The 25322-nt window shown below is 52.1% G+C and overlaps 1 protein-coding gene across 8 annotated transcripts in view; it reads left to right on the top strand.

The window, feature by feature from the left end:
- The window catches only part of PHC2 (polyhomeotic homolog 2), a 49047-nt gene extending 23953 nt beyond the window's left edge, over positions 1-25094 (top strand). For 7 of the 8 annotated variants that reach the window (XM_040974176.1, XM_040974174.1, XM_040974177.1 and 4 more), the window contains 6 exons: positions 14462-14664; positions 16188-16317; positions 16918-17032; positions 18064-18205; positions 19974-20250; positions 23356-25094. In XM_040974176.1, coding sequence (XP_040830110.1) covers positions 14462-14664; positions 16188-16317; positions 16918-17032; positions 18064-18205; positions 19974-20250; positions 23356-23510 — 1022 coding nt within the window. In that variant the 3' untranslated portion in view covers positions 23511-25094. Of the gene's footprint in view, positions 1-10936; positions 12251-14461; positions 14665-16187; positions 16318-16917; positions 17033-18063; positions 18206-19973; positions 20251-23355 lie in introns of those variants that run through there. The other variant, XM_040974181.1, reaches the window with a different exon arrangement.
- Positions 25095-25322: the final 228 nt, after the last annotated feature.

The following is a 25322-nucleotide window of genomic DNA, read 5'->3' as shown; positions in this document are numbered from 1 at the left end:
CATTACAGGCTAATGAAGCACGGAGATTCCTTCTAGCTCTTACGTTCCACCCCAGTCTCTTACTCTGGCCCAGATCAGGAGAACTGTGGCTAGGCTTGTTGGTTGGGGTTTCAGTTTTGGTCAGAAGGGATGTAGAGCTTCCCATCCTTTAGACCCTAGACTGTGTAAGGAAAGTAGCGGTATGATGCTTCCCATCAAGAACTACGGGCTCCGGAGAGGGACTGCTCTCATTGTGGTGTTGTGTGGGTGCTATCCCATGCCCCAAAGAGGAACTTACAGGTGACCGTAGCACATAGTCCCTCCCCAACCCCACGTGTGGAGCTGGGAGGGGGTTTTCACACTTTGGAATCAGTACCTACGTTCAAGCCCCTGCCAGGGGACAGGAGCTTCTGTCTGGGCCTGGCGCAATCACAAGGGCTGGTTTGTTTCACATAGGGTCTGGCAGATGGGGAGTGGAGCGCTCTGGGCACCTGCCCCTTCCAGGCCCTCTTGGGCGCGGGAACACCCTGCCTTTCAGCCCACACACCCTGGGAGGAACAGATGCCTTTTTCCCTCTCCAGCTTTCGTCTTGAAAAAGTAGGTCACTTCTTAGTCCACTTTCCCTTCTTTCTCAGTTGCTCTGTTATCAGCAGTCTCCTGTTTTCACTTCCCCAAGTCCTCACGCTCTCCCTGGCTGGTGCATAACACCCAAGGGTGCCTGATAAGTGTGGTGTTTCATCACACTCCTCCCAGCCCTGTCTGCTTCTCTTCCAGGTCCTGGCTTAATTTTTCATTTTCCTTTGTCAAGCGCAGCGATGGGTGCTGTTTCCACTCCCCACTTTCCCAGGGATGGATCCCCGGAGCGTCTCAATGGAGGATGGCCTCCGCGGGAAGCGTCTGCTCTGCTTTCTCAAAATAGAGACTTGCTAGCCTCGTGGGGTGTGTCCTGAGGTCCCGCTTCCTGCCATGGGAACCCCTTCCCCCAGCCATGACCCTTGTGCCTATTCCTTGCTCTGGCCCAGCCCCAGAATCCACTCCTGTTCAGACCACATCCTTTTTCCTGCCTTACTCATTTCCTGTCTCAAATGCTTTGGATCCCATTGGTTCTGATGTTTCGGCAGGAAAGGACGTGGACTGGAAGTGAAAGGAGGGTAGATGATGGTCTGTACCTGAGCTGTTCCTGCCTCCAGCCTGGCCTGGCCTGGCCTGTTCTGGCACTGGTTGTCCTTTCCCTCAGCGTTCGTGCTGAAGGAAGGACACAGGAAACAGTCACTGCCTCTGGATTTGGAACTCCTCCCATGTGCCGGGGCATGTCTTTTTACAGTATACTGTCTGCTGGGAATGCGTGGAGAGCATGACTGACCGCCTGGACCGCTTCCTCCCTGCGGTGGGGCCTCATTCCAGGCATTCAGCAACCATTTGCCTAAGAAAGGTCAGCGGCCTCCCGTCAGAGTCCACTTTGATCTGGTCTGGGGCTGACAGCCAAAAGACAACTAAACCAGGGCCTGGGATGGCGGTTCCAGTTGCGGTGCCTCTGTTGCATGTCTGACACTCACCAAGTATGACGCTGACCGAGGGCTTGTTCACTCTGCTCGAGTCATTCTGAGTGTATCGTCGACGTTCTCCTCAGCTGTTCCATATTTAATCTTCAGCCATTTGGTCCCACCCACGTGAAGATTTCCTTCCAGAGACCACTAGAGATGAAAGTAAGAAGTCTTGCTAAGTGGCAGTTTCTTCATTTTCTTTGTTCTGTGCCATTTTGCAGTTGGAAGATGATGATGGTGTTTTTCTGTGGTCATGAGGAATCTGCAGTAGACAGAGACTGTGTGCACCCTTAAGGGGACCGTCCTAAAGAAAGGTCTTGTGCCTGAGCCTGCCAAACCTTGCCACCACCACAGTGGAGAAGCAGAGTGAGAACACTGCTGTGCTTGGGGCAGGAAGCTCTTTCCTGGGATCTAGCACCCCGCCTGATGGAGCTCAGAGTTAAAGGGCTGAGCACAGAAGGACTTCTGTTCCAGTGTCTTCGTGGGACCTTCTCCCGCCAGTTTGCTTCCCAGAATGTCCCCAGTGAGCAAGGCTAGACCAGCCCAAAGCCAGGAGTTTCATCCAGGTCTCCCATGTGGACAGCACTAAGGCATCCTCCACTGCTTTTCTCAGACCATTAGGGAACTGGATCAGAAGTGAAGCAGCCATGACTCAAACCATTGGCCCTCATGGGATGCCAGTGTCAGAGGCAGCATCTTTCAGCACAGTGCTGACCCCATATGGGATGACTTAAACCACAACATGATTCACTGGTTGAAAGAACTTTAAGTAAGTGTAAGAAACTTTTTAAAAATTTCATATATTGGGGCTCAGGTGCCATATGGTAGCCTAGTGGCTGAAATCCTCGCCTTGCAGGTGCCAGGTTCCCATATGGGCGCTGGCTCTAATCCTGGCAGCTCTGCTTCCCATCCAGCTTCCTGCTTGTGACCTGGGAAAGCAGTTGAGGATGGCCCAAAGCCTACACCCACATGGGAGACCTGGAAGAGCTCCAAGCTCCTGGCTTCAGATTGGCTCAACTCCATCTGTTACTGCCGCCTGGGAAGTGAATCATTCAACAGAAGATCTTCCTCTCTGTCTCTCCTCCTCTGTGTATTTCTGACTTTCAAATAAAAATAAATAAATCGTAAATTTTTTTTCATATATTGGAGAGCCAGATAGAGAACACTCCCATGCATTGGCTCACTCCCCAGATACCTGAGACAGCCAGAACTGGGCCGGCGCAGAGCTGGTGCCAGGAACTCGGGATAGATCTCCCATGTGAGTGACGCAGCCCGGTTGGCTTAAGCCATTGGAGCTTCCCATTGGGGTCCACATTAGCAGGGAGTCAGAAAGAGCAGCCTGAGCTGGGGACACAGCAAGGGACTCCAATGTGGAACACAGGCGGCCTGACTGCTTTCTTAACCAGGTCAGACGCCTGCCCGGAGACTATACAGTCATTCACAGCTCAGGCAAAGGTGGGTTTAAGCATTGCTTTATTTGTGTTTTTTCATTTTTAATTATTAGCTATATTAGAACACTAATATTTGTAGATTCAGAAGCAGATCATCTTTAATTCTACATCATGGGGATTTGCTAGGAAAATAACTGCATGCTTATGAAAGATAGCATTGTTGCGATTGACTTGGGCTGTTAGAGTCACTGTAGAGTTATACAGTTAAGAATGACTGGTTGTGGACTGGCTTTACAGCAAAGCATGTGAAGTTGCCGCATGTAACACTAACACCCCATGTGGGTGCTGGTTCAGGGACTGGCTACTGCACTTCCAATCTAATTTCCTACTAATGACTTTGGAAAAGCAATGGGAGATGACCCCATCTGTTTGGACTGGCTGCTGCCCACCTGGGAGACCCAGATAAAGCGCCTGGCTCTGGCCTCCCCAGCACTGGCCATTACAGCAATTCAAAGGGTAAGCCAGCTGGTGGGAGATACGTGTCTCCAGCTCCCTGTGTAACTCTAATTTTCAAAATAAAAAATATATCTTAAATTCAAATGATTAGTTTCTTTTTTTTTTTAAAGATTTATTTTATTTTTATTGGAAAGGCGGATATACAGAGAGGAGAGACAGAGAGGAAGATCTTCCTTCTGGGTGATTCACTCCCCAAGTGAGCGCAACGGCCGATGCTATGCCGATCCAAAGCCAGGAGCCTCTTATGGGTCTCCCACGTGGGTGCAGGGTCCCAAAGCTTTGGGCCGTCCTCGACTGCTTTGCCAGGCCACAAGCAGGGAGCTGGATGGGAAGAGGGGCTGCCAGGATTAGAACCAGCACCCATATGGGATCCCGGGCGTGCAAGGCGAGGACCTTAGCCACTTGCGCCACCGCGCTGGGCCCAAATGATTAGTTTCAAACGAGTATATTCAGAGTGCAGTGTATCTTTTAAGGAATAAAGCCAATTTGAAAAAGACAGATCTAATGTTTTCTTTGTAAGTGGTAGTTAATATAGAATATTAAAAAAAACTATTTAAGAATGAAACTGACATCTTAAGATTTGATTGTTAAAAAAAAAAAAAGAAAAAGAAAAATGGACTTATCATATGAGCTAGCCAAATTTTAAAAAAAAAAAAAAAAAAAAAGATTTGGTTGTTGCCCTTAGCCCTGTCTGCCCCGCTGTGAAACACTGGTCTTTCTGCTTTTCACTTGTTGAACGCTATGGCTTGTGGTGCCTTAAGCTGGTGATTAGAAAGTAAATTAGAAGTTTGTCATTGCAAAAATTAAAGGAACAAGTGAAGGAAAGAAGGAGAGGGCATCGAGGGAGGGAAGGAAATACGATTATTTGATTCTGAGAATTGTATGTATGAAATACACAAATTCTCTTTAATCTTAATGGAAAATTTTAAAAAAGAGTGAACAGTTTCCAGGAGTCCTGGGAGGCTGTCGAGGCTCAGCTAGTGAGCTTGCGTTCCTTCTCCTTGCCACTTGTTCTACCTAGTGAGGAAGGCCATGCCCCTTTCAGTTTGCGAGTGGTATTCTGGTTCACTGCAGTCCGAAAGAAAGGGGCCGCCTTTGTGCATCTGCTGAGAAGATGGTTGTTAAACACAGATCACCAGAGTTCCAAGATGAATCCAGATGGTAAAGGGAGCCTCAGTGTACCATGATTTCCTTTTTGCCTTTTTTTTTTTTTTTAAGATCTGTTTATTTGTTTGAAAGGCAGAGTGACAGAAAGAGAGAGAGATCTTTTATCTCCTGGTTCACTTCCCAAATGGCTGTTAACAGCCTTGACTGGGTCAGACAGAAGCCTGGAGCCAGGGTTTTCATCCGGGTCTCCTGCGTGGGTTGCAGGTCCACAGCACTTGGGTCGTCTTATTATGTGTTCCCAGGTGCATTAGCAGGGAGCTCGATCCAGAGCAGAGCAGCGTGACTGGAAGCAGTGCTCTGAGATGGGATGCCAGCATTTCAGGTGGTGGTTTAGCATGTGGCACCACAATGCCATCCCTCTAGCTGAGACGTAAGCAAATGTCTGTTTCCTGTATTGCTGTTCATCTTAGCACCGACATTTATTTCTGTTAAGACGTAGCTGTTGGATGCCATCATAACTGGCTTTTTGGTAGAGTTGGAGGGCTGCTCCTGATAGTGAACACTGCAGCTGCTGGCAAGAAGATGGAAGTTCATGACTGCTCTGAGTTATTTTTAAAGCTTGGGTTGCACTGCTGCTAGGACGCAAATGCTGTATGATTATCCCTCGTCACTGATATCTTTAGAATATTCAAAACCAACTATACTTGGCCTAAAGCCACACAGCTATATCAAGACATTTTTATACACGGAAAATAACACTTTAAAGTAAAATCAATATGAAGCAGATGATTTTTTAAAATTACTGAATTGTATTTGTAGGCCTCCAGTGATCATTATCTGTATGTTCTCTCAGTTGACAGTGGCAGAGGCAGCTGGTTGAAAGCTCAGACCCTGGTTATAAAAAGTGGGAAATAGTGTTTTCCAAGAACAGAAGTTAGCAGTAGGATTGATTTCCAAGATTAGTATTATGTATAATGTATAAATGCAGAATGTGCATGGGAATATGAAATTAAGAGTGGGAGGTTTTTGGTGATGAACAGGGTTGGGCCAGGCTGAAGTGGAGTGTGGAAATCTATCTGGATTGTCCATGTGGGTGGCAGCCATCCACTGCTGCCTCCCAGGGTGTGCATTAGCACAAAGCTTGAGTTGGGAGAGGAGCCAGGACTTGGAGGCAAACACTTCAATATGAGATGCAGACAGCCTGAGCTGCATCTTCAGTGCCAAATGTCTGCCCCTGGACTCAAACCTTAATTCCTCTTTTTCATGAACTTTTGAAGATCGCCCATATAGTCAAGAAAAGTGGGGCTTAACACCCCCTCCTGCAAACCCACATATCTGAGAGTATTAGTGATCCTGTAGTTAGTAATCAGAAAAGATAAGTCATGAAGTTGGGAAGCAGGGCTGCCTGCCCTTGTCATCGGCCTAAAGATAACAAAGCGATTTACTAAACCTTTCTAGATGTCTTTTGTAAATCCCTAGGAGTCCTTGTTCCAGGAGTTTATCTTCAGCCTTCTAAATGGATTTCCTTCCATAGGCCAAGGCGATACAGGCTTCATCAGCTTACTCTCTTCTAGGATTAGTGATTCTTGTGTTTGTCTCAGAGTTCTCCAGCTTGCTGGCATCTCAGATTCTTCTGCGCCACCTGCCCAGTACCCAGGGACCCTGAAAAAACTGTCTACAAAGGAAATTTGGCATTTTTCTGCTTGTCTTTTCTAGTAGCCACTGTTGCTGTATTGATACTTTATTAATTAGCACTTTATTAATAATGTTGCAGCTGTCAGGTTGAAGGTAACAGGATGACTTAGCTGAGCTGTTAAGTTACCAGTTGTGTCTCAGAGTGCCTGGCTTCTGCTTCCAGCCTCCTGCCAGGGTGGGCTCTGGGAGGCAGCAGGTGATGGCTCAGGTGGTCAGTTGCTGCCACCCATTAGGAAACCTGGATGGAGTTTGCCAGCTCCCTATTTGACCTAGCCTAATTCCAACCATCACCATGGTAGGTGTGTGGAGAGTCGGTAGATGGGAACTCTCTGTCTTACTGTCTCTTTTCTTTCTCGTTAAGTGAATATTAATTGATGAGAAGAAAAAGAGGTGATAATTCCTGAAGCTTGAGCTCAGGAGTAGGACAGGACAGCCAGAGTAGGTCAGGACATCTGGGGAAAATGAGAGTTGCCTCAGTTTGGACCAAGGAAAGACTAAGTGCTGCTCCCCTGCTACTGGTCTGCAAGAAGCCAAGCTCAGTGCAAGAGTGCGTTTGGATGGCTCCCTAACTTTTCTGGGGTCTCACAGACATTGGCACTCCTGTGGCGTGTCCAGGCCTGTTCCACCATGTGGCGCCTGCATTATCTTACGTAATCCCCACCTCACCATATAAGACAGATATAATACCCCATGCCACAGGCAGGGAGACTGAGGCCTGTGACCTGCTCAAGCATTACAAGCTGGGATCTCATCCTGAATCTAATCGCAAAGCTGCTGTTGCTGGGTGGCATAGCCAAGCATGTTGCATGCAGGAATGGACGGACACTCACTGTGCCCTGGTATGCCAGGCTGCGTGGTCCTCCACCTTCCCACATTATAGAGGAACTACAGCTCAGAGCAGATGTCAAGTGCTTGATGTGTCACATATAATCAGAGATGAAACCAGAGAGCCTTTCCAGCAGTTAGACATTGTAACATGATGAAATTGTAACATCCTCCAGAGCCCCTGGGATGGGAGACTCTGGGAGCCCTTGACCTTGCTTTGGATGTCGGCAAACCATCCTGGCTTGGCAGTATCTGGGAGGATTGTGAGTGTCCTGGCTCCATCAGTGTTGTGGTGTTCTGTCCGGAATGACCCTGTGGTCCTACAGGTGGGGCTGTGGTTCATCCCAGGCACCCCTTGTGTCTTTCAGAGCTGGCTGGGCAGGGACACGCAGTACCGCAGTACCACAGTACCGCAGCTGTTTGGAAATCCCCCATTACTCCTGGTGTCCTGACTGCATGGGGGAGGGGCAGCTGTTCCAGCCATTGATTCCTTCCTTCCTAGCTGGGGGTGGCCTCTTGGAAAACATTCAGCTGTTGACAATTCAGCTTATGTACACTTTAGCTGGGGATTGTGAGTGAGTCAGAAGGTCCGGCTCCCTGCCTGTGCCCTAGAGACAGCAGGAAAGTCAGCTGTATGGTAATGGCTGCCGGTGTGGGAGGAGCCACCCTCCCGGCAGATGCTGAGGAGCCCGGAGCTGGTCTGCTGTCCATCCAGTTCTGTAACCCAGACTCTTGTCAGGTGACTGTACATCGTCACTGGAGCAGGACTGCAGTGGCCTGGCCCTGCAGGAACACCCCCCACCACCACCACCTAGCACCTCAGCCTCTGGGGATTACAGAGCTCACCACTCTGCTCGGCAACATGACCCCCAGGGATCCTGTCACTGCTGTTTGTTCCTTTCTCGCCATTTAGAGTCTCCTCAGGTCAGGCTGCCCCTGTTTGCAGAGCTGAGGAGCCTGATCTGAGGGGCTGGGGTGATGGTGTCCCCGAGGCCTGAGGGGCCAGGGCCCACTGGGTGTCCTGCCTGCCTGCCTGAACTTGGTCCTTGCAGAACCGAAAAGTTAGGAGCTCCTAGTGTTTCTGCCAGCCGCCTCCCTGTGCACTGAGGACCCCTCAGGGCAGGCAGCAGCCTACAGCTTGCCCACCTTCAAGAGCCGCTTTAGTGTGTGTTTTAGAGGCTCATACCTGGATTCCAAAATGCACATGCTCACACTCACAGCATGAATTGGGAATTCAGGCATGATCTGTATATAAACTTAGTGTAAACATCCTGTTGGGGAAACTGAGTCATATTAAACCATAGCATTTTCGAATTAGGGACACACAGTGTTAATGGTGTGTTTAGCAGTGCTGAGTTGCTTGTAGGTTCTTAGGGGCTGTGTTCATGGATCCCTTCCTTGGCAGGTCAGCAGTCCCACTCAGCTAATTATCTCACCATTCCCATCCCGTCTGCTCCAAAGCACATGTGCCTCTGCTCCAGAAATGTCCCCAAACACAGATCTCCGGGCATGGTGGTTCGCTGCCCTGTGACTGAAGAAAAAACAGCCCTCCCTCCACCTGAGCAGCCCAGGAGCCCTGACCTTGAGTCATGACCTTGGGTGGATTGTCCTCCCTCCCAAGCAATAGCAAGTTGTTGAACTCGGGACCCTTCCTGTTCCAGCCCCTGAGAGTGCAGTCACTCTCCACCCCGCCTCCCATCACACTTGACCTCTACCCCTAAGTGGGAAGAAAACAGTCCTTATCTAAGGAATAATTCACGGAAAGGTGTGAATGACTGCAGTTTCATGTTAAAGAAAGTTGTTAACCCAGCCAGTGCTGAAGTCCTTGCCTTGAACACATTGCATTGGGATCCCATATTGGCGCCAGTTCTAATCCCGGTGGCCCTGCTTCCCATCCAGCTCCCTGCTTGTGGCCTGGCAAAGCAGTCGAGGACGGCCCAATGCTTTGGGACCCTGCGCCCACGTGGGAGCCCCGGAAGAGGTTCCTGGTTCCCAGCTTTGGATTGGCACAGTACCAGGCGTTATGGTCACTTGGGGAGTGAATGATCGGACGGAAGATCTTCCTATCTGTCTCTCCTCCTCTCTGCATATCTGACTTTGTAATAAAAATAAATAAATCTTAAAAAAGAAAGAAAGAAAAGAAAGAAAGAAAGAAAGAAAGAAAGAAAGAAAGAAAGAAAGAAAGAAAGAAAGAAAGAAAGTTGTTAACTAGCTGAGTCTTTAAAACCAGCCCAGTCTCTAATTAAATGGCTCTGCCGAGGGAGTCCCAGGATAGAACTGGAACTTGCCTGTCCCTTTCCTCCTCTACCTCCTTCCCCTCCTGTATTCCATCTTCTCCCTCCTCCTTTCTCTTCCCTCTCCTTTCCCCTTCTTCTTCCTTCCCCTGGAACTCATGAAGCCTCTTGCCTGCCTCAACTCTCAGGTGGTACTAATTTCTTTGGGGTCCCAGGTGACCCGCAGGGCTAGGTGTTGTGCCCTCGACTTACTGTGTCTATAGTCTGGCATGCTGCCCATGCCAGGGGCCCGTCTGTCACCTGGATCTGCTGCTGTGCACCCTTAGATATGGTTTCATGGGCATCACTTGCAGTGCACTGCTTGGGCGCTCTTCTCAAAGTGCTTCCTCACCCACAAGGCAGGGCCTGCTCAGGAGTGGCTCTGAGAGGTGATGCCAGGCTAGGCGTTTTTCAGGTGACCTCATTTCCCCATCTGTGGAGCAGAAGTTACCTCAAGAAAATGACTTGTGGAACGTGGTAGCGCCTGCTGTGTTGCCTTAGATACACAAACTTCTGCTAGCTTGATTTCACTTGCTGTCCAGCAGGGCTGCTTAGGAGATTCACACTCAAACACTGCCTGCTTCTGCTGTCTGCAGAATGTGGAAGGCACCAGAGACCTGCCCCTGGCGGTCCCTATTGGCTCCTACCCAGCTTTGCCCACCCAGCTGAACTGCACTCCATCAGGGTAGACATGAGCCTGCGCACACCATCAGAAACGCCTGTTTTACATGTTGGACCTGAACCGTGCCCCAGCATACCTGGCAGTTCTTATCCCAAGATGCTGGTTACAAAGTGGCCGGGTTCTGCAGCACCAACACCAGGCTGACTTGAGCTGTGCCCATCACACCTAGCAGCTGATCCAGAGGGCAGCTCTACCACTGCCCTGTCAAGTTGTCCAGCTTGGGCACAGGGCATTTGCTAACTTCCAGCCTTCTATGGCAGATATCGTGCTGTGTGTCACCCCAGGAAATCTCCACTGAAACAGGAAGCAGTGACCCCAAGAATATCTTTCTTATTCTGGACAGGCTCCCAGAAGTGTCCCTCTTGTGGGCAGATACCAGCATGGCTGCCCTCAAATCACCATAGCCTTAGAAAGCAATTTGCAAATCTCAGTTGGTGCCAGAGAGCCGTGTGGAAAGTGACACACCTTGGGTTCTGTGCACTCCAGCTTGACAGACCTCAGGCACCTGTCACATCTGTCACCATGTCTTGGGTATTAGATTTGTCCCTAAAGATACAGCGCTGAGGGGCAGGTGTTTGGCACTGAGGTTGAGCTGTTCCTTGGGATGCTGGCATCCTATATCAGCATACCTTGGTTTGAATCCTGGCTCTACTCGCCATCCCAGCTTCCTGCAGGTGCACACCCTGGGAGGCAGCAGGTGACAGCTCAACTACTTGGTTCCCTACCCGGCATGTGTAAGGTTTAGTTCCAGGCTCCTACATACAGCCTGGCCTAGCCCAGCTCTGGCTGTTGGCTGCTATCTGGGTAGTGGCTAACAGATAGATGATATCTGCCTTGCAGATAAATAAAATTAATTGTTTAAAAATTAAGAATGTGTGTGGAGCTGAGTCACAGCCTCTCTGCCCTACTTAACAGAGGTGAACAGTCCCAAAGCAGATAACTTCACAAACAGGAGCCCAGAAATGGGCCACCCAATGCGGCCTCTCTCTCTTTTACCCTGGGGAAAGGTGTTTTGCCAGGGCCAACAAGTGAGCCCAGAGAGGCAACCTGAAGGTGGAGTGGCACGTCGTGCAGGACACCCCGGCTCAGGTTGTTTTGTTCACTCGATCTGAATGCTTGGCGCCTAGCCGGTCAGCTTCCACTGGGGTGAGATTTTTGCTCCCCACCCCCAGCCTCTCTACTCATGGCATCGGGCTGCCATCTCCCTGTCTCAGGTGCATTTGAGACCTGTGGGAATCCCTGGCCAAGAAAACTGAGTAAAGAACCAAATTCCAAAGATAGGGGGTTTCTTTGTCTCTTTGATCTGGCGTGGGCCAGCAGGGCAGGTTTCTGCAAGTTCACTGTTAAGCTGCTTTCCCCCAAGCAGGCCGCAAAGCAGCCTGGGAGAGCGGGAAGAAGATTAAATTAATCTCAACGTGCTGAGCTTGGCAGGGGGTAGGATTGTGTTTGGTTGTTCTAGAAATAGCCCAAACTCCTTTGTTACTAAAGCAGATGATGAGCTATTGGCTTACTTGATGAGTGTGAAACAAAATAGCTGTGAACTTGGTATATTCACCAGACACTTTCCCCGCCTTCTCTTCGCTTGCATTCATTCTCTCCTGGGGTTATGAAAAGCCACATTTCTAATGTGGTGGTGAAAGGGTTTATTCGCTTGTTTCTCTCATCTGACGGCTTTGCTCCCAAGCACCAGGCACTGGCTCTGTGCTGGTGAATCTGTTCTTTGGAGTGCTTGGCATGAGGAAGGACTCTGCCCTCAAGAATTTCCCCCGTTTGACATCAACATTTCTGAGAGGTGGGAAAGAGGAGGTGGGGGCAGGGAAAGAGCCCATAACAGGAGGCGAGGTGTCCGAAGCCCTTGGGTGACGCATACTGGGGGCCGGGGGGCCAGCACACCTCCCCAAGTTCCGAGGAACTGAAGGGGCTGTGTGTGTCATTTCCTTCTGCCTGTGCTCTCAGGACTGTTTAAAACAAAACAAAAATCTTACGTACTAGTTCTCTCTTTTTTTTTTTTTTTAGAAAAAAATAAATCTGGGTACCTGATGTTTAAAAAGATGTAAGCAAGAAAGACCTAGGGTGATGAACTTGCCACTTGGCTTTGTGAGTTGTTGTTGAAAGAGCAAAGGGGGCTTGACTGGAAGGAGAGAGCTGCTCTGAGGTCATGAGTGGCCCTGCTTTATGACCCCAGGAGCATTTCCTGCTGTTTGTCATCTCATTTGGTCCCCTCTGCAACACTGTAAGGTAGGTATTAGCATCCTTATTTTATAGCCCGTGACACTGGCTCGGCAAGGGACAGGGATTTACCCGTAACTCACTCAGTGACAGCAGCCTCTAAGCCAGGTCTGCGCCTGGATTTTTTACCCGTTAGACAAATCCAGTTGGCCTTGTTCTCTGTGATCTTAAAGAACAGAACCAAAATAATTAGGTAGAAATTAACAAGAAGACAGATTTTTGGCTCCAAGAAAGAACTTTCTAATTGGGCTGCCCAAGGTAGGAGCAAACCAGTAAAGAGGCAGTGGGCGTTTGTTACTTGGAGGTATTCAAACACAATAGAAAGTCACTGGGCGGGTGTGTGCTAGTGAAAGCTCACGCGCTGGGAAGAGATGGGACCGGCATTCCAGCCCTGCAGTCCTGCGGGTCCTCAGCTCATTACGTTATCAGGGAATGCTTCCGCTCGATCCTAATGAGACGGGTGTAGACACTCTCTAAAACCAGAATTTCAGCTGTCCTACTAAACTCTTAATCATAATGATGTTGATTCTTGTAGATTATATTTATCTTTGCAGATTGAAAATGCTTTAAGTAACAAAGAATAATATAATTGTTAAGTAAAGGCTTAAGTATGTAAAATAGAGAAATATAATTTGGCTGATTGTATTATTAACTTAGCCCTCCTACTTACCCATAAAGATTTCCCTTTTTAAGTTTACAGACACTTTTACAGAAAAGATTAGTTCCAAGAGAGAAATTTTTCCGTATCTACAGAAAAGACAATGCTGTTTGAAATATTTTTTCAAGTAAATATAGACATTTCAGCGAGATTTCCTAACTTGATAGTGTAACAGTGTTTCATAGAACAATTAAACAAACCAACAGGACACATCTCCTCAGGGATGGCTCTTGGCTGGCCCCTGCTCAGCTCTGAACTGGGGAGGACCAAGGGCTAAGGGCCCAGGGCCTGTCAGATCTCATTAGAAAGAATTTGTCCTGCGCCCCTGCACTACTAGTAAGAAAATGAGCTGAGGGGGCCAAGCCCCTTGTGACCCAGTCATAAACGTCCCGTGCAATGTGTTACGTTTGATTTCTGCAGGCTGCCCAATCAGGCACATGAATTCTTACTCTATGGTGCTAGCTTAAAACTTTAACCTCTAACAGGAGCATCTTCACATAGAAAGTATAGTACAGAAGTTACTTAATAAATGCACTGAAGTCATTTTTGAAGTGCTTATTGTATACACACTGTTGGATTCAGCTTAGTAATTAATAAGACTTATTGCAGCACAGAGGGGGTCAGTCTACGGGCCTCCCTCTTGTCTTTGTGAATCTCATACCCCTGCAGCAGTGAGGCAAGTCTGGCTGTGCCACCATTGGAGGTGGGGAGAGGAGGCCTGTGAGCCAAGCTTGGCATGTCCAGGTGCCGCACCACACCTTTGGGAACATTCCGCTGGGTCTTGTAGGGAAAAGCTATCAGCCTCCTAGAGGAGCCTTGGGAAGGGGCTGCAGAATGGGGGAGCGGGAGGAGAGTGGATGTGTTGGGGATCACCCTGGGTGGAGCTGAGCACAGGGTAAGAAGTGGTAAGAACAGAGTAGTAGCAGCAGTGTGGAAGTTGCAGCCTTGCCTAACAGCTTCCTTGGTGGAGAACTGAAATATGCGCATGTGCAGATCTTAAGAGAGCCCAGGGAACCTGCCTCGGAATCATTCTATCCATGCAGTAGTGTTCACTCAGATCCAGCCCCCAAGTTCCCTTGACAGTCATTTCTGGAGTTCAGTGCTTTGATATTTCACTGGGCTTGACTCTCCCAAGAGACTAATGAAACTTCTCCCTCCAACTCCCGTCATGCCCTAAGCGTAAGCCTGGCGGAGCCTCTCATCTGGTTGTACTAACTTCTCACCCTAAAGCTGACTGGTACCTTGCTTGACCAGAGCTGTGCTGCCCAAGGTTTGCACACCATTGACACAGGATCCTGGCTGCCTGGCTCAAGGCTCCCAGCATGATGAGGGATGTAAGGATGGCTGTGGGCTGCCTGGCAGCACCATGGCAGAAGTGACGAACCTCATGTGTGGTTGTGTGACCAAGAGACTGTGCCACCTGTAGACGGATGGTCGGGGAGGAGCCTGCCTGGTTGGCATCACCCTTTGGCTGCACAGAAAGGGCCGGCACACCGAGAGTCCAACTCGGCCTGGCCTGTGGTTCTGATCTTGGCCTACTTTGTTCTGCTCTCCTCCTACAGAGACAGGGCAGGGCATTGTTCATGCACTGACCGACCTCAGCAGCCCCGGCATGACCTCAGGGAACGGAAACTCTGCCTCCAGCATCGCCGGCACTGCCCCCCAGAATGGTGAGAATAAACCACCACAGGCCATTGTGAAACCCCAAATCCTGACGCATGTTATCGAAGGGTTTGTGATCCAGGAGGGGGCGGAGCCTTTCCCGGTACGGACTACTTCTTTTCCCCTCTTTTTTTTTTTTATTTTTTTAAGTATATCTTAGATGTGTATTAGAATATTTTTACATTTCCTTGTAACATTTCTGAAAATGTAAAGAATTTGCTAATTCCCTCTCCCCAAAAAAATGTCAGAACCATTTCTTTCTACAATTGTATATGTTTGCAAAGGTTCAGAAGGGGGTTGGGGATCGGTAATGATTGGCAGGGCCCTAGCAAGAGGTTGCCACAGACTCACCTGTGCCTCTCTGGTGACCTATGACCCGTTGGCTAGAAGGGAGCTCGCTTGATGCATCTGGTGAGAGATGAGGGACTTGGTGAAATCAGATGTCCTTGAGTTGTGAATGCCAAAACTTCTGAATGGGAAAACTTGAGCTAGATAGAGAACAGAAAGTACTGGCATGGAGCAGACTTCTCCAGGGATTGCTGGAACAGGGATGCGGCTCAGGGTCGCCGCCTGCAGCTTGCTTTCGGTGAGCGGAGCCTCACCAGGGCCATTGGTGTGTTCCAGGAGCACTTTGGGAAGGGCACCATGCACTGTCTGTCCAGAAGCCTCAGCTCTCTGGGAAACAAGAACACAGAACGCAGGGATGGGGAGCCAGAGGCCAAGCCGTCCCGCGCTGCAGGTGTGCTGAGCCCAGAGCCAGCTGCACATGCACTCTCCTGATGGCAGCTCCCTGGCTGCTAGAGGCCCTGCCTTCTGGGGCTGCCATCTGTCCCGTGCCCATTCTTGGCCCCAGGAGTGACTTGATGAAGTCAGTGGAGGGCTGTGAGCTGAGCCTGCAGCTGAACCACCCTTCTAAATGTCAACAACAAGTCACCTCTTGCCTGCCTTGCCTGCAGGCTGTGCTCTGTAACCATACGCAGTTGCAGTGCTGCTCCGTCCCTGCCCTGCCCTACTTTCCTGGAGTAACGCCAGACACAGCTGGGCCCCCTGGCAGGTGCAGATTACAGAGCACCCAGAGGCAGCCTGCATGTCTTTGGCTGCTGGGCTGCCTGGACAGAGCCAACAGAATGAGGACATGTGAGGTGGCAATTGCCTAAGGCTCAGAGTCAGCTTCTGCTGCTGCCCTAAGCGGCTACCTGTGCCCCTGGTCTGGGAAGGGCAGTAGTGAGGTGGACGAGAATGAGAAGCCAACAGAGGGTGCTCAATTTCCCCCAGGGCACCCCAGCCCCAGCTCTGGGCCCCCTGGCAATGTGTGAGCACAAGGCCTGGTGTTAGTTCTGCACTGTGGCAAACCTGATGTGTGCCCTAAGATACCTAGAAGACCAGGTCATCTCCTAGCCTGCCTAGCCCTGGGGCCCAGGACGGAAGCCATGCCTGTGCTTGAGTGCCCATGTTTTGCCTCTCGGCCTAGACCACAGAGTAGGGCCTGCTTGGGTGGTGGTGTGGGGGAGGCAAGAGGGAGACTGGCTTCTGTTGGGTACTTGGTTCATGTGACTGTGATGTGACTGCATGGTAAAGGAGCCTCTCTCCCTGACCCTCACGACCCCCATGTCACCCGTCCACCAGGTGGGCCGCTCATCCCTGCTGGTGGGGAATCTCAAGAAAAAGTATGCCCAGGGGTTCTTGCCTGAGAAACTTCCCCAGCAGGATCACACCACCACCACAGACTCAGAGATGGAGGAGCCCTACCTGCAAGGTGCGTGTCTCCCTAAACCGTGTGCCGGGTAAACATTCCCCTCTCCTGAACACCTCCCCAGTCCCTCCTAAGCCTCTGGCCCTAGACAGCAGGACATAGGAGACATGTCCTCTGCTCTCCAGCCTCAGGAATTCAGGAGCCACTTGAGTCCCCTAGGAATGTCATTGGCAGGTTGTAGGATTAACTGGATGGGTGGCACCTAGAGCCTGCACTAGGAGGCCAGCCTGAGGCTGCACCACAACCTGGCACAGACTGTGCAGGAACGTGGGCCCGGGGACTTGAGAGCTGGGCCAGCGGGACGGGTCAGAGTAAGGCACATAGTTCTAGAAGGCACCTGGGAGCAGCATACAGAGCATCTGCTTCTGCTTCAGGCCAAAAAGGGAGGTTTCCTTTCCACCAGACACCTTTGGGCACTTGAACTGGAACAAAGCCCTTCAGAAACAGCACCACACTGGCATCTTCCAGGCTGGACTGCTGCTGCCTATCACACCTGGGGGACTGTGAGGGCGAGTCAGGCTAGAGCAAGTGGTCCTGTGGAACTGTCCGTAGAGCTGTGGCCATCTCTCATGCTGTACACTTAACAGTCTCCATCCTTTTCAGAATCCAAAGAGGAGGGTACTCCCCTCAAACTCAAGTGTGAGCTCTGTGGCCGGGTGGACTTTGCCTACAAATTCAAGCGTTCCAAGCGCTTCTGTTCCATGGCTTGTGCAAAGAGGTGAGTGGCCTTGGCTCCACTGCTACCTTATCTGTTCCTTTTCCCCCATGGCCCAAGTCCTTCCAGCATTTACCTCCCGCAGGAGGCCAGAGAAAGGCCTCTCCAACCCTCTTTCCTTCTCTTGCCTCGAAGCACCACCCAGCCTAGGACACCAGAGCCCTAAGTATGGATCAGAGAGAGCAGCGTGGAGCCCTGGGAAGAACATGGGCTTTAACTAGATTGACCTCCTAGGGCTCATAGCACACCCCCTCTTCTTCCTGCCCTTGACACCTACACCCTTGGAATGATTCCTCCTCCGAAAGCTTTGCCTGAGACTCTGCACCCAGTGATCCTTTGCAAGCTTTTCTGCCACTTAACAAGCTAATAAGCAGAGAAAAACCCTTGTCACGTACCAGGGAATGTAGGATGCTGTGTATTGTCTTGTCCTCAAAGCCACTCTGCAATGCAAGGCAGCTATTGATGTTGTCCACTTCATACAGACCAGGACATGAGGGCCAGGCAGGCACAGCTAGTCAGTCAGACTGGGGGTCGGGCCCGTCTGACTCCAAGGTCCTGAGGAGTGTCTGTGTCTCAGCAGAGCCCCACCCCCACAAGGAGAGAGGAGAAGCCAGGGTGGGACAGAGGTACTCTGCACGCTGCAGTCCTTCCCACCTGCACCCTCGAGGATGCGCTGCAGGCAGCCGGGCATCTCCAGCACACGTTGCCAAACCACTGTCCTCCAGCACAAGGGACAGCAGTGTTCTGGCATGGTCATGTCCATGGTGGAGAGTGTCAGTCATGGGTGCATACCGCCATCCCCCTGTGCCAGGTACTTGACAGGTATTGCCTCATGCCACAGTGACACCAGTTGGAGAAAAGTGATTATCAACTGCCAGCCCCAGAGTAGGAAGTTGAGATTTGAAGCGTGTGACCTGCCTGGAGTCACACAGCCCATGGGACATGATGGAACTAGGATCTGAACCAGTGAGGGCTCAGCCTCTTCTTGGGGCCTAGGTCTGCTGGGCCAGTCCTGACTGCCCGATCTTCCACAGGTATAACGTGGGCTGCACCAAGCGTGTGGGGCTCTTCCATTCAGACCGCAGCAAGCTGCAGAAGGCTGGGACCACAACCCACAACCGTCGCCGAGCCAGTAAGGCCAGTCTGCCAGCACTCACCAAGGACACCAAGAAGCAGGTGAGCTATGCCCATGGGCCTGAGGACTGTTCCCCTGAGTCCCCATCCTTCCCTGTGGCCGACGCCTGGACAGGCTCTGGTGTGGTCACTTCCCAGGACTGGTCAACAGGCCTCTTCCAGGGCCTTCGATGGGTCCCTGCATTTGCACCCAGGGACCTTGCCCATCCTCACCTTCCCCTTCCGCTTTGCCATGGACCTGTCAGGAGATGCTTCTTGAGGTCCCCCATCTTACCTGCAGGGCTGGGGAGAAGGCACATCCATCCTTTACCTGTCTTTGGCCCAAAAATGTTCCCTCATGAAGTGTGTCTTGGCAGGGGCCGTTTGCCGGGAGCTCCCTTGGGCCCTGCCAAAGCTCATGACCTAGTGCACACCAGGCTGGTGGCCATGATTGATGTTTTCACCCTAAAGTGCCTATAAGAATCTGATAGAAATTGTAGTTCAGAAGACAGATGCATGAGCAGCTTTGCTTCCAGGCTAGTTGAAGGGATTCTGAGAGCCAGCTGAGGTGCAGGGAGCCCTGTCGTGGAGCCCCACTCCTGGCAGAGCTGACTCTGCATCAGAGGGCCTGGCGTTAACTCCTACCGTTGCTCCTAGTCTAGCCTGTGGCTGTCACTCCCAGGAAACAGCAGAGGATGGCTCAGGTACTTAGGTCTATCTGTAAGTGGGACGTGGGCGGGCTTGTAGCATCTTGACTTTGACCTGCATTGCCTAGGCCGTTGTGAGCATTTGAAGAGTAAACCAGTGGAGAGCTCTCTCCCTCCGTCTATCTCTCTACCGCTCCCTCCTCACCGCAGTTAGGATGCTGGCTACAAGGTGGGTGTTGTGGGACCACCACAATAGCTCAATTAGCTAATCCTCCACCTGCAAGCCACAGCATCCCATACGATTACTGCTTAGTGTCCCAGCTGCTCAACTTCCTATCCAGCTCCCTGCTTGTGGCCTAAAAGAGCAGTAGAGGATGGCCCAGAGTCATCTACATGTAGGAGAACCAGAGGACGATCCTGGCTCCTGGCTTTGGATCGGCTCAGCTCTGGTTCACTCTAGGGAATGAACCAGTGGATGGAAGAGCTTTCTCTCTGTTGCTCTTCCTCTGTATGAGTCGGCCTTTCCAATAAAAGCAGTGAACAGTTTTTTTAAAGGGAGGATTTAGTGATGCAGCAGGTTGAGCCACAGCATGGGGCGCCTACATCCCTTGTCACAGTGCCTATTGAGTCCTGCATCCCAGTCCGGCTTCTTGCCATTGTGCTTGGGTCCCAGTGCTCACATGAGAGGTGAGGGTGAAGTCTCAGGCTCTCAGCTTCAGCAGGCATTTGGAATCGATAGAAGATCTTCATGAACCTCCCCTCTTTCTCTGTCACTGTGTATTACTAATTAATAAGTCAGTTTTGGCTTCTGGCTTCTGAATCCAGCTCTTACCATTGTGTGGTGATGGTGCAATTAATTGGATCCTGCCACCCACGTGGAGACCTGCATTACACGCCTGGCTTCAACCTGGCCCAGGCCCAGCCATTGCAGACATTTAGGGAGTCAGTGCTTGCTCACTGTTTCTGTCTCCCTACCTACCTAGTAATAAACTTAAAAATACATTTAAAAGGATAGTAATTGCAGGCAGTGCAGTAGATCCTGCAAAGCTTGGATTTCTGTGAATTTTGCTCAGTCAGAAACTGCTACTATCTGGGAACCCACTGATGGGCAACCATGGAACAGACAGGAAAAGGACTGCCTTTGCCCATCGCTGCCCCCACCTGAAGCCACTGTCTGCCCACAGCCCACAGGCACAGTGCCACTGTCAGTCACCGCCGCCTTGCAGCTGACGCACAGCCAGGAGGACTCCAGCCGCTGTTCAGATAACTCAAGCTACGAGGAGCCCTTGTCCCCCATCTCGGCCAGCTCGTCCACCTCCCGCCGGCGGCAAGGCCAGAGGGACCTGGAGCTCCCGGACATGCATATGCGGGACCTGGTGGGCATGGGACACCACTTCCTCCCCAGTGAGCCCACCAAGTGGAATGTAGAGGACGTCTACGAATTCATCCGCTCTCTGCCAGGTAAGGCGCTGGGTGGACCATGGCTGCAAGGAAGGAGAAGGTCTGAGAGACCTCCACAGTACCACTGCGGGGAGGAGGTGGTCTCGGCCCCTTGGGACTCAGGTGCAGAGGGAGTAAGATGAGGTGCTGACTTCATCTTGAGACAGGAGTCTTAACACAGAACGCTGACCGTGAAGAACGCTCCTTCACTGTGAATCACTATGGCTGCTGGCATACTACTGCATGGGGAGAGGAAGCAGAGATGAAGTGCCCCCGGACCCATCCCTCCTGGGGCAGGTCAGGAGAGGGGTTTGGTGGGAATGGAGGCCGTCTGCCACGAGAGCATCATCAGTAAGAAAGTTCAAAGGCAAATGACATGCTGGCTTGGGCCAGGGTGGGAGATAACGGCCAGCCGTCCGCTGAGAGGCAGGAGACAAGCCCTGGGGTAGAGTGTGGCCATATGCTGCAGTAACCCCTGCACAGCAGTTGCACTTGCCTGCGAGGGCTGGACTCCAGAGCTGGAGTGCACGAGGCTGACCTTGTACCCTTCCCATGTGCCTGCAGTGGGACCTGCCCCACCTGGCCACGGTGCCACTGCTGCTGCTCTCACCTGCCCAGTAACCAAGCCAGGCATGGGTGGCACTGCCAGCCTGTCGCTCAGTCTCTGGAGAGCACAGACTGAAATCCTGGCTCTGTATTAGGTGCTGTGGCACTTCCCACGTGATGACAGCAGTTGCTGAGGGGAAGGGGTTGGAGAAGCAGTCCTGTAAGGTTCTATGTTGTGTTGGCCAAGCTTGGAGTCCCCTGACAGCCTTCCCTGGGTTGCAGGTTCCCCTTCCGAAGTGCCTCCCTCAGGTGATGCCAAGTAGGGACCAACTTTTAGCAGATGGCCTCAGTGGTCTCCAGGTGGGCTTCTGCAGGGATCCGCTGGCATGTGCTGGTGATGGGCCTGGTGCTCCCCACAGGGAGCAGAGCCAAGTACCCTGCATGGTGCAGCTTCTGCCATGGGCTGTCACCTCTCCAGTATCTCACTGGCCATGAGGTCACCCCAGTTCCAGTGGGAGGAAATTCACAAGTCGTGACCCTGGGAGCTGGTGGAAGGTGGGCTTGTCCTGGCCCCTAGCGGTTGGCGTGCCTCCCCATGCAGATCCCCTCACCCGCCCCAGGACTCTCACGGGTCACAGCATGGGGTGGAAGCCTAGGACCTTGTCATTTAGCTCATCGTTGGGCATGCGTGCGGCTCTCTGGGACCAGTTTCTCAAGCATGGTTTGTCTCACTCTGAAGATGTGTGAGCTGTGACCCTGTGCAGACCTGGAGTAGAGCATGGAGGCATAGGATAACTACTGTAACTGCACCCCCGCTTGGGAAGGGAAAAGCTCGGAGCCCTGAGAGTCGCCAATCCCCCTGGCTTGTTCTAGGAACGATCCTCCCTGCTCTCGATTCCACCCTGAGCTGTCCTTGCATCGCTGTGACAGGTAGCCTGGGTCTCTGGACTGTCATTTCCACAGCCTGCTTTGCTTGGTGTCTGTCTCCTTGAACCCTGTGGATCCCAGCTAGCAATGTTGCTGCCAGTACTGTGCACTTAAAACAGTCCCAGTGGGCTGCATGTGGATCTGATTGGGGCCAGTTCCCATGAGACAGAAACCACTCCCCAAACTGGGAACAAGATAAGCTTTTCTTTGCCTCGGCTTCTTGGGAGGTCGAGGGCCAGTGCATTTGGGGCTGCTAATCACTGCTGCAGGACACTCCCCATGCCTCAGCTGTGAGCTCTCAGGCAGACCCTTGGTGCAGCTGTCTGGGGTGTCCATGGCCCATATTGGGAGGGCCTGGCTGTAGTTCTGACCCACCTCAGCTTCTTGCTAATGTGCACTGAGAGCAGGAAACCCCTGCTATCCCAGAGGGAGACCCAGCTTGAGTTGCCCAGTGCTGACCTTGGCTTGGCCGAGTCTGGGGAGTGAACCAACCAGCAGATGGAAAATCTCCTTCTCAAATAAGTTTGTGGTGGTGGTTGTTTTGTATCGTTTTAAAGGACCAGTTCTCCAGGATGCCGCCTTTTATCTTTCTGAGGTCTCAACAGAAGATTTAAGTCATACCCTCAGACTATGCTCTGGAGAGATTTGCCCTCTGCTTCGAAACCATCTCTTAGCATTGGCAGCATTTGGCATCTGGGGAGTCTGGGCACTTGCCAGCCTTTGCATGCTGCCTCCTGGCTGTGGAGCAATGTGTAGTTTACTTTCTCTTGTTCCTCCCTTACTTTACGGTGAGCAACTGCGAGCAGCCAGGTGACACCTGCTACACCCCACCAGAACGCTCTCTAGGCTGGCTCGCTCTGCTCTTTAGGTGCCTGAAACTTGGCTGTAACCACCAGTGGAGTTGCCCAATAGTGTCATTTCATAACACACTCCTGGGCCGCTCCCAGCAGAGGGATGGACGCCCTCCTCAGCTTGCACTCTGCAGCCTCAGTTCTCTTACTTCCCCTGAGCCTTCCAGCAGCATCCTTGGGGCCAGGAGACTGGACACTCTACAGCCAGCTCCTGCCCAGCCGGTTATGAGGCTGTGCCCTCACTTACAGTTGGTTTCCTATTTGTTCATTTGTTTTTAAACATCACCACCTCTCTTTCCAGGTACCCAAACTTGTAATCTATTGTCCCGATACACATTAGTCCACAACCTTGTGGCTTTGAACAGCCATCATTTGCAACTGCAAGGGTTCTGTGTTGTCAGGAGTTTGAGTAGCTGAGCTGAGCACTTCTGACTTGGCGCCCAAGTGAGTCTCAGCTGAAATGGCAGCCAGGGCTGCAGTGTATGAAGGTCAGCAGCGGGAGTCCTCTCTGGGGGGCTGAGTGCCTCCTGCCCAGGTGGCCAGCTGACTCCAAAATAAATTGGGCCAAAGAGCAAGGTGACAGGTGCTGGGCCCTCAGTGAGAAATCCTTCATTGTCCCATCCCCAGCACCTGCTGAGTTGCGGAGGGGTTTCTGCGCCAGGGTGTGGGTAGGTGGCGGGCACCAGGAGTAGCCTTCGCAGGATGGTCCCAAGGGTTAGACGTGATACCACAGTGTATGGTGCACAGTGGCTGCTGCCTGCGAATGTGCTAACCGGTCCCGTGTTTGGTGCTGCCCACCCAGGCTGCCAGGAAATAGCTGAGGAGTTCCGTGCCCAGGAGATCGACGGGCAGGCTCTGCTGCTGCTCAAGGAAGACCACCTGATGAGTGCCATGAACATCAAGCTGGGGCCGGCCCTAAAGATCTACGCTCGCATCAGCATGCTCAAGGACTCGTAGGGTGGCGCCGCGCGGCCGGGCTCCTCCTCCTCCGGCCGAGCAGAGAGCCAGACATTCCTGAGGGGCCCAGAAAGGGAGCCGGTTGGAGGAAGGGCTCTCCCCAAGGGCATGGCTGGCGAGGGGGTCCAGGCACCCTCTCCGTGGCTCTCAGGGGCCTTCCATTTCTGTGGGAGGGGCAGAGAGGTAGGCGGCACAGAAGATGGGGCTTATGCTTTGTAAATAATGATGGCACTGGCTTCCTCCAAAGTCCCAGGACGCTAGCCCCACTCTCTTCCCGTCTCCCTGTCCCCCATTTTCTAGGGGGCGTACGGTCAGGGCTCCCAACCTGGGTTGGGTTACTTCCAAGGGCAACCAGCAGGCCTGGCAAGGCCTAGAACGTGCTTGCCTTTCTTCCTCCCTTCCCCACCCCCACCCCCGCTTTCTTCTCCATGCCAGCTTCTCCCCCTCCAGCCTGCTTCTGCAGCAGCGGGGGCGTTCCCCACACCCCTGCAGGGGGACAGGGAGCCGTGGGCCCATTATGGCCGTGCCTGCTGGCACAGACGCCTTAACGCTGTGTGTGTGACTGTGTGACTGTGGGAGCCTGGACTGAGAGAGAGGCCAGGGACGCCCTCTGGCGCCTCCAGGTGTTTTGTAGCAAACAGCCACTTCGTGCTTTGTCCTGGACTCCACCCCGCCTTAGGATGGGGACAGAGAAGGGTGCAGCCCTGCTGTGGAGGCAGGCATGGGAGCAGACAGAGGTCAGACTCAGTGGGGCCTTGGAAGCCCCGCCCCACACTGTGACGTCTTCAGACTGCCCTGCTGTCTCACCAAACAGCATTAAGGAGGCTGAGCCTCCAGGGCCACGTGCTGCTCACCGAGGGGCTGCGGGGTGGGTGGGCACCTCTGCCAATGGGAAGCAGGCAGCCATGCCCTCCCACTCCCACACTTCCTTGCTTATAAACTCTAGCAGCAGTTTGAGCTACCTAAGGAGGAGACGAGGCGGGGCTGGAGGCAAGTGTCCTGTCCCTTACAGAAGGCTCCTGGGGTCGAGGTGGGCCTCTTCCAGCAAGGGGCTGGGCATCCGCCTCAGCTTGTTCTCTTCCCACCCACACCCCCAGGGAGGGTTGGAAATGAAGGACTTTTTTAACCTTTTGTTTTGTTTTTTTAAAAATAAATCTGTAAAACCCCATCTTGCCTGTGCCTTTCTCCACATAAGAGACACACGCCTGCCTGTCTGCTCCTGAGCGAGCACTGCTTCCTTCTACAGTGGGGAGGACCCCCTGGCCTGCTCTCTGCTGTGGCCAGCACTGCACACCCAACCTGTTTCCTCTACTCTTCACATTTGTCTCTTAGAGGGGGTTCCAAGAGTCCTTCTTGCTTGGAACCCCTCCCAGCCATTCCCTCCTGAAAGACATGTTCAGCCAGCAGCAGCTGAACTCTCCCACTGTCCCTCCAACACCTGTGACTGGAGCTGCCCAAGGGTACTGCATTGAGCACTCCTTGAGTCTGTTTTGGAGGCTGAAATCAAAAGTGATTAAAAAGGGGTGGGGGCGCAAGGGGAGCTAGCCAACACTGCATAAAGGACAAAGGACCTTCCGGGCCAAGCTTAAGGTACCTATGAAGTGTGAGGGCCTGGGCTGGATGAGGCACCTGCAGCCAGCCCTGCTGGTGTTGACTGTAAACCTCCATGAGCCAAACCCTGGCTAGAAATCAGCAGGTATGGTGAAGAACCAACCCTGCCGATATCAATTAGGAATCTCTAAAGGGGAAATTAGGCACAACAATGTCAGAGGAGAAAGATGACAAGGCAACTGGTCCATTCACAGAGGGCTG

The sequence above is a fragment of the Ochotona curzoniae genome, unplaced genomic scaffold (assembly GCF_017591425.1).
Source record: "Ochotona curzoniae isolate NIBS_2020 unplaced genomic scaffold, NIBS_Ocur_1.0 contig_2404, whole genome shotgun sequence".
Classification (NCBI taxonomy): Eukaryota; Metazoa; Chordata; class Mammalia; order Lagomorpha; family Ochotonidae; genus Ochotona; species Ochotona curzoniae.
Note: the sequence above shows the minus strand (reverse complement) of the source record. Positions and strands in the feature narration are given on the sequence as shown.